Consider the following 18,267-nt stretch of genomic DNA (forward strand, 5'->3'; position numbering starts at 1 on the left):
CAATCCCCCCAAATCCCCCAAATTTTCCCCAAAATCCCCAAAATCCCCCCAAAACCCCCCCAAATCCCCCCCAAATTCCCCCAAATCCCCCAAATTTTACCCCAAATCCCCCAAATTTTCCCCCAAATCCCTCCAAATTCCCCCAAATTCCCCCCAAAATCCCTCCAAAATCCCATAAATTCCCTCCAAAACCCCCCCAAACCCCCCAAAATCCCCCAAATTTTCCCCAAAATCCCCCAAAATCCCCCAACCCCCCCCAATTTGGGGTCCCCCCTCACCCGGGGGCTGCAGCTGCAGGAGGAGGAGGAGGAGGAGGCCGAGGGGCTCCATGGTGGGGGAGGGGCGCGGGGGGCGCCGCGCGCCCCCAATTATCAAAGGGCGGCCTCGTTAATCATTAATTAATTAATGAAGCGGCCCCTCCCCCACCCCGGGCGGTGCCGCCGCAGCTGGGGCCCTTCCCACCCCTCCCCCACGCCGGGAAAACGGCGGGGGAAGGGGAAATTTGGGGGGATTTGGGGGGATTTGGGGGGATTTGGGGGGATTTTGGGGGATTTGGGGGAATTGGGGGATTTGGGGGGATTTTGAGGGATTTGGGGGAAATTTGGGGGGGGATTTGGGGGATTTTGGGAAATTTGGGGGGATTTGGGGGATTTGGGGGGATTTTGGGGGAATTGGGGGAAATTTGGGGGGATTTGGGGGAATTGGGGGGGGATTTGGGGGATTTGGGGGGAATTTGGGGGATTTGGGGGAATTGGGGGGGGATTTGGGGGGATTTTGAGGGATTTGGGGGGATTTTGAGGGGATTTGGGGGAAATTTGGGGGGAAATTTGGGGGGATTTGGGGGAATTTGGGGGGATTTTGGGGGATTTGGGGGAATTGGGGGGGATTTGGGGGAATTTGAGGGATTTTGGGGGTGGATTTGGGGGAAATTTGGGGGGAATTTGGGGGATTTTGGGGGGATTGGGGGGATTTTGGGGTGGATTTGGGGGGATTTGGGGGTATTTTTTGGGGGGATTTGGGGGATTTTGGGGGATTTGGGGGATTTTGGGGGAAATTTGGGGAGATTTCGGGGAATGAGGGGGGATTTGGGGGGATTTTGGGAATTTTGGGGGGATTTGGGGAGATTTTGGGGGATTTGGGGGGATTTTGGGGGATTTGGGGGGATTTTGAGGGATTTGGGGGAAATTTAGGGAGAATTTGGGGGGATTTGGGGGGATTTGGGGGGATTTTGGGGGAAAATTTGGGGAATTTTGGGGAATTTGGGGGGACCTCGGGGAATATGGGGGGAATTTGGGGAATTGGGGGGGATTTGGGGGGAATTTGGGGGGATTTGGGGGGATTTGGGGGGATTTGGGGGGATTTTGGGGGATTTGGGGGGATTTTGGAGGAATTTGGGGGGATTTGGGGGCACTTGAGGGAAATTTGGGGGGATTTAGGGGAATTTAGGGGATTTAGGGGAATTTAGGGCGATTTGGGGGAATTTGAGGGACTTGGGGGGATTTTGAGGGATTTTGAGGGATTTTGGGGGGATTTTGGAGGGATTTTGGGGATTTTAGGGAGCTTTGGGGGGATTTTGAGGGATTTTGGGGGATTTGGGGGATTTCGGGGATTTTGGGGGGATCGGGGGACATTTTAGGGGGATTTGGGGGGATTTGGGTGGATTTTGGGAATTTTAGGGGGCTTTGGGGGCGTTTTGAGGGATTTTGGGGGGGACTTGGGGGATTTTGAGGGAAATGTGGGGAGATTTCGGGGAATTGGGGGGGGATTTGGGGAATTTGGGGGGATTTGGGGGGATTTCGGGGAATTTGGGGGCATTTGAGGGAAATTTGGGGGGATTTAGGGGAATTTAGGGGATTTGGGGGAATTTGGGGGGATTTGGGGGGATTTGAGGGACTTGGAGGGATTTTGAGGGATTTTGGGGGGATTTTGGGATTTTTAGGGGGCTTTGGGGGCATTTTGAGAGATTTTGGGGGGATTTGGGGGAAATTTTGGGAGATTTTGGGGGATTTTGGAGGGATTTGGGGTGAATTAGAGGGATTGGGGGGGGATTTGGAGGGATTTTGGGGAAATTTCAGGGAAATTTTGGGGGTATTTTGGGGGATTTGGGGGATTTTGGGGGATTTTGAGGGAAATTTGGGGGGAATTGGGGGGATTTTGGGGAATATTTTGGGGGGATTTGGGGGACCTTGAGGGGGATTTTGAGGGAAATTTGGGGAGATTTAGGGGATTTTGGGGGGATTTTTGGACATTCTAGGGGGATTTTGAGGGATTTTGGGGAATTTAGGGGGATTTGGGGGAAATTTGGGGGATTTTGGGGGATTTTGGAGGGATTTGGGGTGAATCAGAGGGATTTGGGGGGGATTTGGCGGGATTTTGGGGAAATTTCAGGGAAATTTGGGGGGGATTTGGGAGGATTTGGGGTGAATTAGGGGGATTTTGAAGGACTTTGGGAAATTTGGGGGGATTTGGGGGGCATTTTAGGGCAATTTGGGGGGATTTTGGGGGCTTTTTGTGGAAATTGGGGGGATTTTGAGGGATTTTGGGGGTTTTTAGGGGAAATGGGGGGGATTTGGGGGGATTTGGGGGAGATTTAGGAGAATTTGGGGGGATTTTGGGGGACATTTTGGGGGGATTCGGGGGGATTTTGAGGGAGAATCGGGGATTTCGGGGGATTTTGGGGAATTTTTGGGATTTTGAGGGGATTTTGAGGGATTTGGTGAGATTTGGAGGGATTTGGAGGAGATTTTTGGGGGGAATCTGGGGGGATTTGGGGAAATTCGGGGGAATTTGAGGTGGATTTGGGGTGAATTAGAGGGATTTTGGGGGGATTTGGAGGGCTTTGGGGGGAATTTTAGGGGAATTTGGGGGGTTTGGGGGGATTTGGGGAGATTGGGGGGATTTGGGGGAGATTTTGGGGGGATTTTGGGAAATTTGGGGGGATTGGGGGGGATTTTGAGGGATTTTGGGGGTTTGGGGGGAATTTTGGGGGATTTGGGAGGAATTTTTGGCAATTTGGGGCAATTTCGGGGGAAATAGGGAGGGATTTGGGGGATTTCAGCAGATTTAGGGGATTTGGGGGCATTTTGGGCTGATTTAGGGGATTTGGGGGCATTTTGGGGGGATTTTGGGGGACTCCCAACGATGACCCTTCATGACCTTGACCATCTCCATTGGTCTCATTGACCACCACCCATTGCTTGACCATAGGTTGAGTGACCATCATAGCCTTGACCATCTCCATTGGTCTGCTTGACCATCAATGGTTGAGTGACCATCATGGCCTTGACCATCTCCACTGGGTTGCTTGACTATCAATGGTTGAGTGACCATCATGGCCTTGACCATCTCCACTGGGTTGCTTGACCAGCCATCAATAGTTGAGTGACCATCATAGCCTTGACCATCTCCATTGGTCTGCTTGACTATCAATGGTTGAGTGACCATCATGGCCTTGACCATCTCCACTGGGTTGGTTGACCATCAATGGTTGAGTGACCATCATGGCCTTGACCATCTCCACTGGGTTGGTTGACCAACCATCAGTAGTTGAGTGACCATCATGGCCTTGACCATCTCCATTGGTCTGCTTGACCATCAATGGTTGAGTGACCATCATGGCTTTGACCACCACCAGTTGCTTGACCATTTGTTGGGTGACCATCATAGCCTTGACCATCTCCATTGGTCTGCTTGACCATCAATGGTTGAGTGACCATCATGGCTTTGACCATCTCCATTGGTCTGCTTGACCATCAATGGTTGAGTGACCATCATGGCCTTGACCATCTCCACTGGGTTGGTTGACCATCAATGGTTGAGTGACCATCATGGCCTTGACCATCTCCACTGGGTTGGTTGACCAACCATCAGTAGTTGAGTGACCATCATGACCTTGACCACCTCCATTGGTCTGCCTGACCACCACCACTTGCTTGACCATCACTGATTGGATGACCCTCATGACCTTGACCACCACCACCTCTCTCATTGACCCTTGCCTTGACCACCATTACTTGGATGACCCTCCCCACCTCGACCACCTCCCTCCATCTCCTTGACCACCCCCGCTTGGTCAACCTCCCCTTGACCCCTCCCACGATGACATCGGGACAACCCCCCAAAACCTCGAGATGGAGCCACAACACGAAGACCTCCAACTTCCACCAAACACCTTTAATGTCCCCTCCATCCCCGCCGCCGTCCCCGCTGGTGGCCGAGGACCTCTCAGTTGTTCTCCATGGTCTCCTGGATCCAACGGGCGTATCTGCAGACCTTGGTGTAGACGCCGGGGCGCCGGGGTTGTCCGCAGCGCTCCATCCCCCACGAGACGATGCCCTGCAGGGTCCCGTTGCACACCAGGGGACCGCCGGAGTCGCCCTGAGGGGACACCACGAGGGACGTCACCTGCGGGGTGGCCACCAGGGGTGGGCGACCCCCTTGGGGTCAACTGAACCCTCGTTGGGTTGGTCAAACTCTTGGTGGGTCTCGTTGGGTTGGGTCAACCAAGCCCTCATTGGGTTGGGTCAACCAAGCCCTTGCTGGGTTGATCAAACCCTTGGTGGGTCTCATTGGGTTGGTCAACCAAGACCTCGTTGGGTTGGGTCAAACCCTTGGTGGGTCTCGTTGGGTTGGTCAACCATGACCTCATTGGGTTGGTCAAATTCTTGGTGGGTCTCGTTGGGTTGGTCAACCAAGCCCTCGTTGGGTTGATCAAACCCTTGGTGGGTCTCGTTGGGTTGGTCAACCAAGATCTCATTGGGTTGGTCAAACCCTTGGTGGGTCTCGTTGGGTTGGGTCAACCATGACCTCATTGGGTTGGTCAAACTCTTGGTGGGTCTCGTTGGGTTGGTCAACCAAGCCCTTGGTGGGCTGGGTCAACCAAGCCCTTGTTGGGTTGGGTCAAACCCTTGGTGGGTCTCGTTGGGTTGGTCAACCAAGACCTCATTGGGTTGGGTCAAACCCTTGGTGGGTCTCGTTGGGTTGGTCAACCAAGCCCTTGGTGGGTTGGTCAAACCCTTGGTGGGTCTCGTTGGGTTGGTCAACCAAGCCCTTGGTGGGTTGATCAAACCCTTGGTGGGTCTCATTGGGTTGGGTCAACCAAGATCTCATTGGGTTGATCAAACCCTTGGTGGGTCTCGTTGGGTTGGGTCAACCAAGATCTCATTGGGTTGGTCAAACCCTTGGTGGGTCTCGTTGGGTTGGTCAACCAAGCCCTCATTGGGTTGGGTCAATCAAGATCTCATTGGGTTGGTCAAACCCTTGGTGGGTCTCGTTGGGTTGGGTCAACCATGACCTCATTGGGTTGGTCAAACTCTTGGTGGGTCTCGTTGGGTTGGGTCAACCAAGATCTCATTGGGTTGGGTCAACCAAGCCCTTGGTGGGTTGATCAAACCCTTGGTGGGTCTCGTTGGGTTGGTCAACCAAGCCCTTGGTGGGTTGGTCAAACCCTTGGTGGGTCTCGTTGGGTTGGGTCAACCATGACCTCATTGGGTTGGTCAAATTCTTGGTGGGTCTCGTTGGGTTGGTCAACCAAGCCCTTGGTGGGCTGGGTCAACCAAGCCCTTGTTGGGTTGGGTCAAACCCTTGGTGGGTCTCGTTGGGTTGGTCAACCAAGACCTCATTGGGTTGGGTCAAACCCTTGGTGGGTCTCGTTGGGTTGGTCAACCAAGCCCTCATTGGGTTGGGTCAATCAAGATCTCATTGGGTTGGTCAAACCCTTGGTGGGTCTCGTTGGGTTGGGTCAACCAAGCCCTTGCTGGGTTGATCAAGCCCTTGGTGGGTCTTGTTGGGTTGGGTCAACCAAGACCTCGTTGGGTTGGTCAAACCCTTGGTGAGTCTCATTGGATTGAGAGACCTCGTTGGGTCAACCAAGCCCTTGTTGGGTTGGGTGACCCCTTGGTGGACATCCTTTGGTTGGATGACCTCTCTAGGTTGACCAAGCCTTGTTGAGTTGGCCAACAATGACCAGTGTGACCAACGATGACCGGTGTTGGCCAATGATGACCAATGTGGCCAACGATGACCAGTGTTGGCCAACGATGACCAATGTGGCCAACGATGACCAATGTGGCCAACGATGACCGGTGTTGACCAACGATGACCGATGTTGGCCAACGATGACCAATGTGGCCAACGATGACCAGTGTGACCAACGATGACCGGTGTGACCAACGATGACCAATGTGGCCAATGATGACCAATGTGGCCAACAATGACCGATGTGACCAACAATGACCGGTGTTGGCCAGTGATGACCAATGTGGCCAACAATGACCGGTGTTGGCCAGTGATGACCAACGTGGCCAACAATGACCGGTGTTGGCCAGTGATGACCAACGTGGCCAACAATGACCGGTGTTGACCAACGATGACCAACGTGGCCAACAATGACCGGTGTTGGCCAATGATGACCAACGTGGCCAACGATGACCGGTGTTGGCCAGTGATGACCAATGTGGCCAACAATGACCGGTGTTGGCCAGTGATGACCAATGTGGCCAACGATGACCAATGTGGCCAACAATGACCGGTGTTGACCAACGATGACCAATGTGGCCAACAATGACCAATGTGGCCAACGATGACCGGTGTGACCAACGATGACCGGTGTTGACCAACGATGACCAATGTGGCCAACGATGACCAATGTGGCCAATGATGACCGGTGTGACCAACGATGACCGGTGTTGGCCAACGATGACCAATGTGGCCAACGATGACCGGTGTGACCAATGATGACCAATGTGGCCAATGATGACCAACGTGGCCAACAATGACTGATGTGACCAACAATGACCGGTGTTGGCCAACGATGACCAACGTGGCCAACAATGACCGGTGTTGGCCAGTGATGACCAACGTGGCCAACAATGACCGGTGTTGGCCAACGATGACCAACGTGGCCAACAATGACCGGTGTTGGCCAATGATGACCAACGTGGCCAACGATGACCAGTGTTGGCCAACCCTTGACCATCTGAAGGCCCCAATCCCAGGTTCTCCTGCCCCCGTGACCCCTCCCAGGTGGGCCCAGATGGGGCAGGATTTGGGGAGATTTTGGGGGAGATTTTGGGAAATTTGGGGGGATTTGGGGAAATTTGGGGGGATTTTGGTGGATTTGGGGAATTTTAGAGGGATTTGGGGGGGGGTCAGAGGATTTGGGGGGTTTTGGGGGGCATTTGGGGAATTTTGGGGGTTTTGAGGGAGATTTGGGGATTTTGGGGGGATTTTGGGGGATTTGGGGGAATTTGGGGGAATTTGGGGTGATTTTGGGGCAGATTTGGAGGGATTTGGGGGGATTTTGGGGTGATTTTGGGGAGATTTTAGAGGGATTTTCAGGTGGATTTGGGGGGATTTTAGAAGGATTTTAGGGGCGATTTTGGGGGATTTTCGGGTGGATTGGGAGGGATTTTTGGGTGGATTTGGGGGGATTTTGGTGGATTTGGGGAATTTTGGGGAATTTGTGGGGGGTTTAGGGGGATTTGGGGAGATTTTAGAAGGATTTTGAGGAGGATTTTGGGGGGATTTTAGGGCGATTTCAGAGGGATTTTGAGAGGAATTTTGGGGCGATTTAGGGGGATTTGGGGGGCGATTTTGGGGAGATTTTAGAGGGATTTTGAGAGGGATTTTGGGGTGGATCTGGGGGAATTTTGAGGGGATTTGGGGGAATTTAGGGGTGGATTTTGGGGAATTTGGGGGAGGCTTTAAGGAGATTTGGGGAGATTTTGGAAGGATTTTGAGGGGGATTTTAGGGGAATTTGGGGAATTTTGAGGGCTTTTGGGGGGATTTAGGGGGAAGAATTGAGTTGGATTTGGGGTAATTTTGGGGTAATTTTGAGGGGGATTTTTGAGTGGATTTGGGGGGGTTTCGGGGTGGATTTGGGGGGATTTTGGGGACAATTTTGAGCAGGATTTTGGGGTGGATTTGGGGGTGGATTTGGGGAGATTTGGGGTGGATTTTGGGGTGGATTTTGGGGGATTTGGGGGTGGATTTGGGGGTGGATTTTGGGGGATTCTGGGGTGGATTTGGGGGGATTTGGGGGGATTTGGGGGTGGATTTTGGGGTGGATTTGGGGAGATTTTGGGGTGGATTTGGGGGTGGATTTTGGGGTGGATTTGGGGAGATTTTGGGGTGGATTTGGGGGTGGATTTTGGGGTGGATTTGGGGAGATTTTGGGGTGGATTTGGGGGTGGATTTTGGGGTGGATTTGGGGGGATTTTGGGGTGGATTTTGGGGTGGATTTTGGGGTGGATTTGGGGAGATTTTGGGGTGGATTTGGGGGGATTCTGGGGTGGATTTTGGGGAGATTTGGGGGTGGATTTTGGGGTGGATTTTGGGGGATTTGGGGGTGGATTTGGGGAGATTTTGGGGTGGATTTGGGGGTGGATTTGGGGGGATTTGGGGGTGGATTTGGGGGGATTCTGGGGTGGATTTGGGGGGATTTGGGGGGATTTGGGGGTGGATTTGGGGGGATTTGGGGTGGATTTTGGGGGTGGATTTTGGGGTGGATTTTGGGGTGGATTCTGGGGTGGATTTTGGAGGAGAACTTGAGGGCGACTTTGGGATATTTTGGAAGGATTCGGTCGGGATTTCCCGAGGATCTCAGGGTGGATTTTTGGGATTCGGGGGATTTCCGGGAATTTGGGGAATTTTGGGCTGGATTCAGCGGGATTTGGCACACCTGGCAGGAGTCCATGCCACCCTCGATGTTGCCGGCGCAGATCATGTTGTCGGTGATGGAGCCGGGGTAGAAGCGGCGGCACTCGGCCGGTGAGAACAGGGTGACGTTGACGCACTGCAGGACCTCGGGGTACGTCACTGCGGGGACACCCAGGGGACACCCCCGGGGGTGGACACCGGGGGGGGTGGACACCCCGGAACGGCCGGAATTCAGCCCAAAAAATTCCGGCCCTTCCAACCCCTACGTGCAGCTCCCAGGTTTGGGGTGGAAAATCCAAGATTTGGGGGTGGTTTGATGGTCCAGGTGAGCTTGAGGGCATCGAAATGACCAGGAGGTGGCCCAAGTGACCAGGAGATGGTCAGGAAGTGCCCCACGTGACCATGAGATGACCATGAGGAGATCCAAGTGACCATGAGATGATCCAAGTGACCAGGAGGTGACTCAGGTGACCATGAGATGACCATGAGGAGAGCAGAGTGACCATGAGATGATCCAAGTGACCAGGAGGTGCCCCAAGTGACCATGAGATGACCATGAGGAGAGCAGAGTGACCATGAGATGATCCAAGTGACCAGGAGGTGACTCAGGTGACCAGGAGAGCACCCAGGTGGCCATGAAGACACCCAAGTGACCAGCAGAGGTTGAAAGTGACCATGAGATGACCATGAGGAGAGCAGAGTGACCATGAGATGATCCAAGTGACCAGGAGGTGACTCAGGTGACCAGGAGAGCACCCAGGTGGCCATGAAGACACCCAAGTGACCAGCAGAGGTTGAAAGTGACCATGAGATGAGCCTGGTGATCATGAGGTGGCCAGGAAGTGACCCAAATGACCATGAGATGACCATGAGGAGACCCAAGTGACCAGGAGAGGTCCAAAGTGACCAGGAGAAGGCCCAGGTGTCCTTGAGGTGACCCAAGTGACCGTGAGAGGTCCAAGGTGACTATGAGGGGACCCAGGTGGACAGAAGAGGATCCAGATGACCGGGAGAAGACCCAAGTGACCGCGAGGTGACCCAAGTGACCATGAGAAGACCCAGGTGGACAGAAGAAGATCCAGGTGACCATGAGAGGTCCAAAGTGACCAGGAAACTACCAAGATGACCAGGAAAGGACCCAAGTGACCATGAGGAGATCCAGGTGACCATGAAGAGACCAGAGTGACCAGGAGAGGAACCAGGTGACCTTGAGGTGACCCAAGCGAGCATGAGGAGATCCAGGTGACCATGAGAGGTCCAAAGTGACCATGAGGGGACCCAAGTGACCATGAGAAGACCCAGGTGGACAGAAGAAGATCCAGGTGACCATGAGAGGTCCAAAGTGACCATGAGGGGACCCAAGTGACCATGAGAAGACCCAGGTGGACAGAAGAAGATCCAGGTGACCATGAGAGGTCCAAAGTGACCAGGAAATTACCAAGATGACCAGGAAAGGACCCAAGTGACCACAAGATGACCCAAGTGACCATGAGGAGATCCAGGTGACCATGAAGAGACCAGAGTGACCAGGAGAGGAACCAGGTGACCTTGAGGTGACCCAAGCGAGCATGAGGCGATCCAGGTGACCATGAGAGGTCCAAAGTGACCATGAGGGGACCCAAGTGACCATGAGAAGACCCAGGTGGACAGAAGAAGATCCAGGTGACCATGAGAGGTCCAAAGTGACCAGGAAATTACCAAGATGACCAGGAAAGGACCCAAGTGACCACAAGATGACCCAAGTGACCATGAGGAGATCCAGGTGACCATGAAGAGACCAGAGTGACCAGGAGAGGAACCAGGTGACCTTTAGGTGACCCAAGTGACCATGAGGAGATCCAGGTGACCATGAGAGGTCCAAAGTGACCGTGAGAGGACCCAGGCGGACAGAAGAAGACTCAGGTGACCATGAGGGGACCCAAGTGACCATGAGGTGACCAAGGTGACCATGAGGAGATCCGAACGACCAGGAGAGGACTCAAGTGACCATGACATGAGTCAGATGACCACGAGGTGACCATGAGGAGCCCCAAGTGACCATGAGATGACGCAGATGACCACGAGAGGTCCAAAGTGACCAGGAGAGGATGCGGGTGGACAGAAGAAGACTCAGGTGACCATGAGGAGCCCCAAGCCACCACAAGGTGACCACGAGGTGCCCCAGCTGCCCATGAGGAACCCCCAAATGACCACGGAGGTGCCCACAAGAAGCCCCAACCCCCGCCAGGTGCCACCCCGCCATGTCCCCAAGGCTACCTTCGGGCGAGGTGGTGGCCCCCCAGCCCGAGGTGACACAGGTGGTGCCAGGCTGGGGAAGGCACGAGGCCACCGGGATGGGCTGGACACGCTCGGAGATGGTGGCGGGGGCCAGCAGCTTGAGGAGCATGATGTCGTTGTCCTTGGAGGACGGGTCATAGCCAGGGTGGGCCACCATGCGGGCCACCATGCGCCGCTCCTCGCCCGCCTCCCGCGCGTAGAGCCGGTGCTTGCCCAGGGCCACCGTGGTCACCCTGAGGGGATGGGGGTGGGTGAGGGACAGGAGGGACAGGTGAGGGACACCTGAGGGTGTCCTGGGTGTGTCCCACGTCCCCCCAAGGTGTCCCCAAGGTGTCCCAAGGTGTCCCCAAGGTGTCCCCAAAGTGTCCCCATCCCCCCAAGATGTCCCAAGATGTCCCAGGTGTCCCCAAGGTGTCCTGGGAGTGTCCCCAAGGTGTCCCCAAGTGTCCCCAAGGGGTCCTGGCTGTGTCCCCCATGCCCCAGGTGTGTCCCCAAGGCATCCCAAGGTGTCCCCAAGTGTCCCCAAGGTGTCCCAAGATGTCCCAAGGTGTCCCAAGGTGTCCCCAAGGTGTCCTGGCTGTGTCCCCCATCCCCCAGGTGTGTCCCCAAGGTGTCCCCAAGGTGTCCTGGTTGTGCCCCCATCCCCCAAAGTGTCCCCAAGTGTCCCCATCCCCCCAAGGTGTCCCAAAGTGTCCTCAAGTGTCCCCATCCCCCAAGGTGTCCCAAGGTGTCCCCAAGGTGTCCCCAAGGTGTCCTGCGAGTGTCCCCAAGGTGTCCCCAAGGTGTTCCCAAGTGTCCCCAAGGTGTGCTGGCTGTGTCCCCATCCCCCCAAGGTGTCCTGTGAGTGTCCCCAAGGTGTCCCCAAGGTGTTCCCAAGTGTCCCAAAGTGTCCCCAAGGTGTCCCCAAGGTGTCCCCAAGTGACCCAAGGTGTCCCCAAGGTGTCCTGGGTGTGTCCCCATCCCCCAAGGTGTCCTGTGAGTGTCCAGAAGGTGCTCCCAAGTGTCCCCAAGTGTCCCCAGGTGTCCCCAAGTGTCCCCATCCCCCCAAGGTGTGCTGGCTGTGTCCCCCATCCCCCCAAGGTGTCCCAAGGTGTCCCCAAGGTGTCGTGGGAGTGTCCCCAAGTGTCCCCAAGGTGTGCTGGGTGTGTCCCCAAGGTGTCCCCAAGGCATCCCCAAGTGTCCCCAAGGTGTCCTGGCTGTGCCCCCCATGCCCCAGGTGTGTCCCCAAGGTGTCCCCAAGGTGTCCTGGTTGTGCCCCCATCCCCCAAGGTGTCCTGTGAGTGTCCAGAAGGTGCCCCCAAGTGTCCCCAAGTGTCCCCATCCCCCCAAGGTGTCCCAAAGTGTCCTCAAGTGTCCCCATCCCCCAAAGTGTCCCCAAGGTGTCCTGCGAGTGTCCCCAAGTGTCCCCAAAGTGTCCTGTGAGTGTCCCCAGGTGTCCCCAAGGTGTCCCCAGGGTGTCCTGGGTGTGTCCCCATTCCCCAAGGTGTCCTGTGAGTGTCCCCAAGTGTCCCAAGGTGTCCTGCGAGTGTCCCCAAGGTGTCCCCAAGTGTCCCCAAAGTGTCCTGTGAGTGTCCCCAAGTGTCCCCAAGGTGTCCCCGAGGTGTGCTGGGTGTGTCCCCCATCCCCCAGGTGTGTCCCCAAGGTGTCCCCAAGTGTCCCCAAGGTGTCCCCAAGGTGTCCTGGGTGTGTCCCCCATCCCCCAGGTGTGTCCCCAAGGTGTCCCAAGGTGTCCCCAAGTGTCCCCAAGGTGTCCTGGCTGTGTCCCCCATCCCCCAGGTGTGTCCCCAAGGTGTCCCCAAGGTGTCCTGGTTGTGCCCCCATCCCCCAAAGTGTCCCCAAGTGTCCCCAAGTGTCCCCAAGGTGTCCTGTGAGTGTCCCCAAGTGTCCCCATCCCCCCAAGGTGTGCTGGCTGTGTCCCCCATCCCCCCAAGGTGTCCCAAAGTGTCCTCAAGTGTCCCCATCCCCCAAGGTGTCCCAAGGTGTCCCCAAGTGACCCAAGGTGTCCCCAAGGTGTCCTGGTTGTGCCCCCATCCCCCAAGGTGTCCCCAAGATGTCCAGAAGGTGCCCCCAAGTGTCCCCAGGTGTCCCCAAGTGTCCCCATCCCCCCAAGGTGTCCCAAAGTGTCCTCAAGTGTCCCCATCCCCCAAAGTGTCCCCAAGGTGTCCTGTGAGTGTCCCCATCCCACAGATGTGTCCCCAAGTGTCCTGTGAGTGTCCCCAAGTGTCCCCAAGTGTCCTGTGAGTGTCCCCAGGTGTCCCCAAGGTGTCCCCAGGGTGTCCTGGGTGTGTCCCCATTCCCCAAGGTGTCCTGTGAGTGTCCCCAAGTGTCCCCAAGGTGTCCTGTGAGTGTCCCCAAATGTCCCCAAGTGTCCCAAGGTGTCCTGCGAGTGTCCCCAAGGTGTCCCCAAGTGTCCCCAAAGTGTCCTGTGAGTGTCCCCAAGTGTCCCCAAAGTGTCCTGGGTGTGTCCCCAAGGTGTCCTGTGAGTGTCCCCAGGTGTCCCCAAGTGTCCCAAGGTGTCCTGCGAGTGTCCCCAAAGTGTCCCCAAAGTGTCCTGTGAGTGTCCCCAAGGTGTCCCCCAGGGTGTCCTGGGTGTGTCCCCATTCCCCAAGGTGTCCTGGGTGTGTCCCCAAGGTGTCCTGTGAGTGTCCCCAGGTGTCCCCAAGTGTCCCAAGTGTCCCAAAGTGTCCCCAAAGTGTCCCCAAGGTGTCCCCAAGGTGTCCCCAAGGTGTCCCCAAGCCGTCCTTACCCCGGCGTGGTGCAGTGCGCGGCCGTCACCACCCAGCGCGGTGACACCAGGACGCCGCCGCAGTAGAGTTTGTACATGTCCAGCACGGCCGCCTGCCAGGGCTGCGAGTGGGGGACGCAGGCGCGGCCACCGACCACGCGCGTGTCACCGGCCACTGCGGGGACACCGAGCGGGGACGGCTGTCACCCACTGTCACCCTCTGTCACCCATGTCACACCCTGTCACCCTCTGTCACCCCCTGTCACCCACTGTCACCCACTGTCACCCATGTCACCCATGTCACACCCTGTCACCCACTGTCACACCACTGTAACCTCCTGTCACCCACTGTCACCCTCTGTCACCCTCTGTCACCCCACTGTCACCCACTGTCACCCACTGTCACCCTCTGTCACTCACTGTCACCCTCTGTCACCCACTGTCACCCCCTGCCACCCACTGTCACCCATGTCACCCTCTGTCACACCACTGTCACCCACTGTCACCCACTGTCACCCATTGTCACCCACTGTCACCCCCTGTCACCCACTGCCACCCACTGTCACCCACTGTCACCCACTGTCACCCTCTGTCACCCACTGTCACCCATGTCACCCACTGTCACACCACTGTCACCCTCTGTCACCCACTGTCACACCACTGTCACCCACTGTCACACCACTGTAACCTCCTGTCACCCACTGTCACCCACTGTCACCCCCTGTCACCCACTGTCACCTCTGTCACCCTCTGTCACCCTCTGCCACCCTCTGCCACCCTCTGTCACTCACTGTCACCCACTGTCACCCTCTGTCACCCACTGTCACTCACTGTCACCCTCTGCCACCCTCTGCCACCCTCTGTCACTCCCTGTCACCCACTGTCACCCTCTGCCACCCTCTGCCACCCTCTGTCACTCACTGTCACCCTCTGCCACCCTCTGCCACCCTCTGTCACTCACTGTCACCCACTGTCACCCCCTGTCACCTCCTGTCACCCACTGTCACCCACTGTCACCCCCTGTCACCCACTGTCACCCACTGTCACCCTCTGTCACCCACTGTCACCCATGTCACCCACTGTCACCCTCTGTCACCCACTGTCACCCACTGTCACCTCCTGTCACCCCCTGTCACCCCCTGTCACCCACTGTCACCCACTGTCACCCACTGTCACCCCCTGTCACCCACTGTCACCCACTGTCACCCACTGTCACCCTCTGTCACCTCCTGTCACCCCCTGTCACCCCCTGTCACCCACTGTCACCCACTGTCACCCACTGTCACCCCCTGTCACCCACTGTCACCTCCTGTCACCTCCTGTCACCCACTGTCACCCTCTGTCACCTCCTGTCACCCCCTGTCACCCATGTCACCCACTGTCACCCTCTGTCACCCTCTGTCACCCTCTGTCACACTCTGTCACCCACTGTCACTCACTGTCACCCTCACCTGTCACCCACTGTCACCTCCTGTCACCCACTGTCACCCACTGTCACCCACTGTCACCCATTGTCACCCTCTGTCACCCACTGTCACCCACTGTCACCCACTGTCACTCACTGTCACCCATGTCACCCATGTCACCCACTGTCACCCTCTGTCACCCACTGTCACACCCTGTCACCCACTGTCACCCATGTCACCCCCTGTCACACCACTGTCACCCACTGTCACCCACTGTCACCCACTGTCACCCTCTGTCACCCACTGTCACCCCCTGTCACCTCCTGTCACCCCCTGCCACCCACTGTCACCCACTGTCACCCACTGTCACCCACTGTCACCCTCTGTCACCCACTGTCACCCACTGTCACCCACTGTCACTCACTGTCACCCATGTCACCCATGTCACCCACTGTCACCCTCTGTCACCCACTGTCACACCCTGTCACCCACTGTCACCCATGTCACCCCCTGTCACACCACTGTCACCCACTGTCACCCACTGTCACCCACTGTCACCCTCTGTCACCCACTGTCACCCCCTGTCACCCTCTGTCACCCACTGTCACCCACTGTCACCTCCTGTCACCCACTGTCACCCTCTGTCACCCACTGTCACCCTCTGTCACCCTCTGTCACCCCCTGTCCCTCACCTGTCACTCACTGTCACCCTCACCTGTCACTCACTGTCACTCTCACCTGTCACTCACTGTCACCCTCACCTGTCACTCACTGTCACCCCCTGTCCCTCACCTGTCACTCACTGTCACCCTCACCTGTCACTCACTGTCACCCTCACCTGTCACTCACTGTCACTCACTGTCACCCACTGTCACCCACTGTCCCTCACCTGTCACTCACTGTCACCCACTGTCACCCTCTGTCACCCCCTGTCCCTCACCTGTCACTCACTGTCACTCTCACCTGTCACTCACTCTCACCTGTCACTCACCCTCACCTGTCACTCACTGTCACCCACTGTCACCCACTGTCCCTCACCTGTCACTCACTGTCACCCTCACCTGTCACCAGCAGCACCGCCAGGGTCCCCACCAAGAGCGCCGCGGGGGCCGCCAGGGGGCGCCAAGTCATCGCCGCTGCCGGGGGGGGGGGGGGAGGGGCCGAAAATTTGGGGTCAGATCGGGGCATTTTGGGGCTTTCCGACGGATTCGGGGGAGGGGGAGGGAGTTGAGGGAGGTTTGGGGCGTTTCGTGGGGTTCGGGGGCAAATTGGGGGGGGGGGGATTTGGGGTCGTTTTGGGGTCATTTTGGGGGATTTTGGGGATGTTTTGGGGGCGTTTCTGGCGGGTTTGGGGCGATTTGGGGAGGTTTTGGGGGAGTTTGGGGGCGTTTGGAGGAAGTTTGGAGGGATTTGGGGGGGTTTGGGGTCATTTTGGGGTGATTTGGGGTGAATTTGGGGGATTTGGGGTGATTTGGGGTGAATTTGGAGGAGTTTGGGGTCATTTTGGGGTGATTTGGGGAGAATTTGGGGGATTTGGGATCATTTTGGGGTGATTTGGGGTGAATTTGGCAGAGTTTGGGGTTATTTTGGGATGATTTGGGGTGGAGTCGCGGGCATTTTGGGGTGATTTGGGGTGGATTTGGGGGATTTGGGGTGATTTGGGGTGAATTTGGAGGAGTTTGGGGTCATTTTGGGATGATTTGGGGTGGATTTGGGGGATTTGGGGTGATTTGGGATATTTGGAGTCATTTTAGGGTGATTTGGGGTCAATTTGGGGGATTTGGGGTGGATTTGGGATCATTTTGGGTTAATTGGGGGTCATTTTAGGTTGTTTTGGGGTCATTTTGGTGGATTTGGGGTATTTTTGGGGGATTTGGGGTGGTTTGGGGTCATTTTGGGATGATTTAGTGGAGTTTGGGGTCATTTTGGGGTGGTTTGGGGTCACCTTGGGGTGGTTTGGGGTCATTTAGTGGAGTTTGGGGTCATTTTGGGGTCTTTGGGGGTGATTTGGGGTGGATTTGGGGCCATTTTGTGGTGGATTTGGGGGATTTGGGGTCTTTTTGGGGTGATTTGGGCTGGATTTGGGGTCTTTTTGGGGTGATTTGGGGGATTTGGAGTCATTTTAGGGTGATTTGGGGTCGATTTGGGGGATTTGGGGTGGATTTGGGATCATTTTGGGTTAATTGGGGGTCATTTTAGGTTGTTTTGGGGTCATTTTGGTGGATTTGGGGTAATTTTGGGGGATTTGGGGTGGTTTGGGGTCATTTTGGGATGATTTAGTGGAGTTTGGGGTCATTTTGGGGTGGTTTGGGGTCACCTTGGGGTGGTTTGGGGTCATTTGGGGTCATTTTGGGGTGGTTTGGGGTGGTTTGGGGTCATTTGGGGTCATTTAGGGTCATTTAGTGGAGTTTGGGTTCATTTTGGGGTGGTTTGGGGTCGACTTGGGGGATTTGGGGTCATTTTGGGGGATTTGGGGTGGTTTGGGGTCATTTGGGGGTTATTTAGTGGAGTTTGGGGTCATTTTGGGGTTGTTTGGGGGATTTGGAGTCATTTTAGGGTGATTTGGGGTCGATTTGGGGGATTTGGGGTGATTTGGGGTGGATTTGGGATCATTTTGGGTTAATTGGGGGTCATTTTAGGTTGATTTGGGGTCGACTTGGGGGATTTGGGGTCATTTGGGGGGATTTGGGGTGGTTTGGGGTCATTTGGGGGTTATTTCGTGGAGTTTGGGGTCACTTCGGGGTCATTTTGGGGTCATTTTTGCGGGATTTTGGGGTCATTTTGGGTTCTCCCGTCGCCCAAATTCCCCTCCCCCCTCCCCTTTCGCAACCATGACGTCACCGGGCCCAACCCGCCCCGGCGGCTCGAGCTCATTAACGAGGGCGTTAATTGGCGTTAATTAGCGGGGCGCGCCCCGCCCCTCCCCCACCCCGGCCCGCGGCTCCGTGACCTCCGGGGACCCCGCGGAGGCTGATGGGAAAAGGGGCGGGGCTTGGGAAAGAGGGCGGGGCCCAGTTTGGGGTCCCAGTTTGGGGTCCCAGTTTGGGGTCCCGGTCCCAGTTTGGGTTCCCAGTTTGGGGTCCCGGTCCCAGTTTGGGTTCCCAGTTTGGGATCCCAGTCCCAGTTTGGGATCCCAGTCCCAGTTTGGGTTCCCAGTTTGGGTTCTCAGTCCCAGTTTGGGTTCCCAGTTTGGGATCCCA

The 18,267-nt window shown here is 56.2% G+C and overlaps 1 protein-coding gene across 1 annotated transcript; it reads right to left on the reverse strand.

Moving 5' to 3' along the window:
* Positions 1–4,224: 4,224 nt before the first annotated feature.
* On the reverse strand, positions 4,225–16,198 carry LOC309584005 (kallikrein-14-like; the record flags this gene model as incomplete). The annotated part of the gene is made up of 5 exons (XM_082299896.1): positions 4,225–4,377; positions 8,682–8,818; positions 10,916–11,169; positions 13,683–13,836; positions 16,129–16,198. 5 exons carry the CDS (start codon positions 16,196–16,198, stop codon positions 4,225–4,227), a joined length of 768 nt encoding a protein of 255 aa, XP_082156022.1.
* Positions 16,199–18,267: the final 2,069 nt, after the last annotated feature.

The sequence above is a fragment of the Coloeus monedula genome (genome assembly GCF_965178545.1).
Source record: "Coloeus monedula genome assembly, chromosome: 35".
In the NCBI taxonomy this organism is placed as follows: domain Eukaryota; kingdom Metazoa; phylum Chordata; class Aves; order Passeriformes; family Corvidae; genus Coloeus; species Coloeus monedula.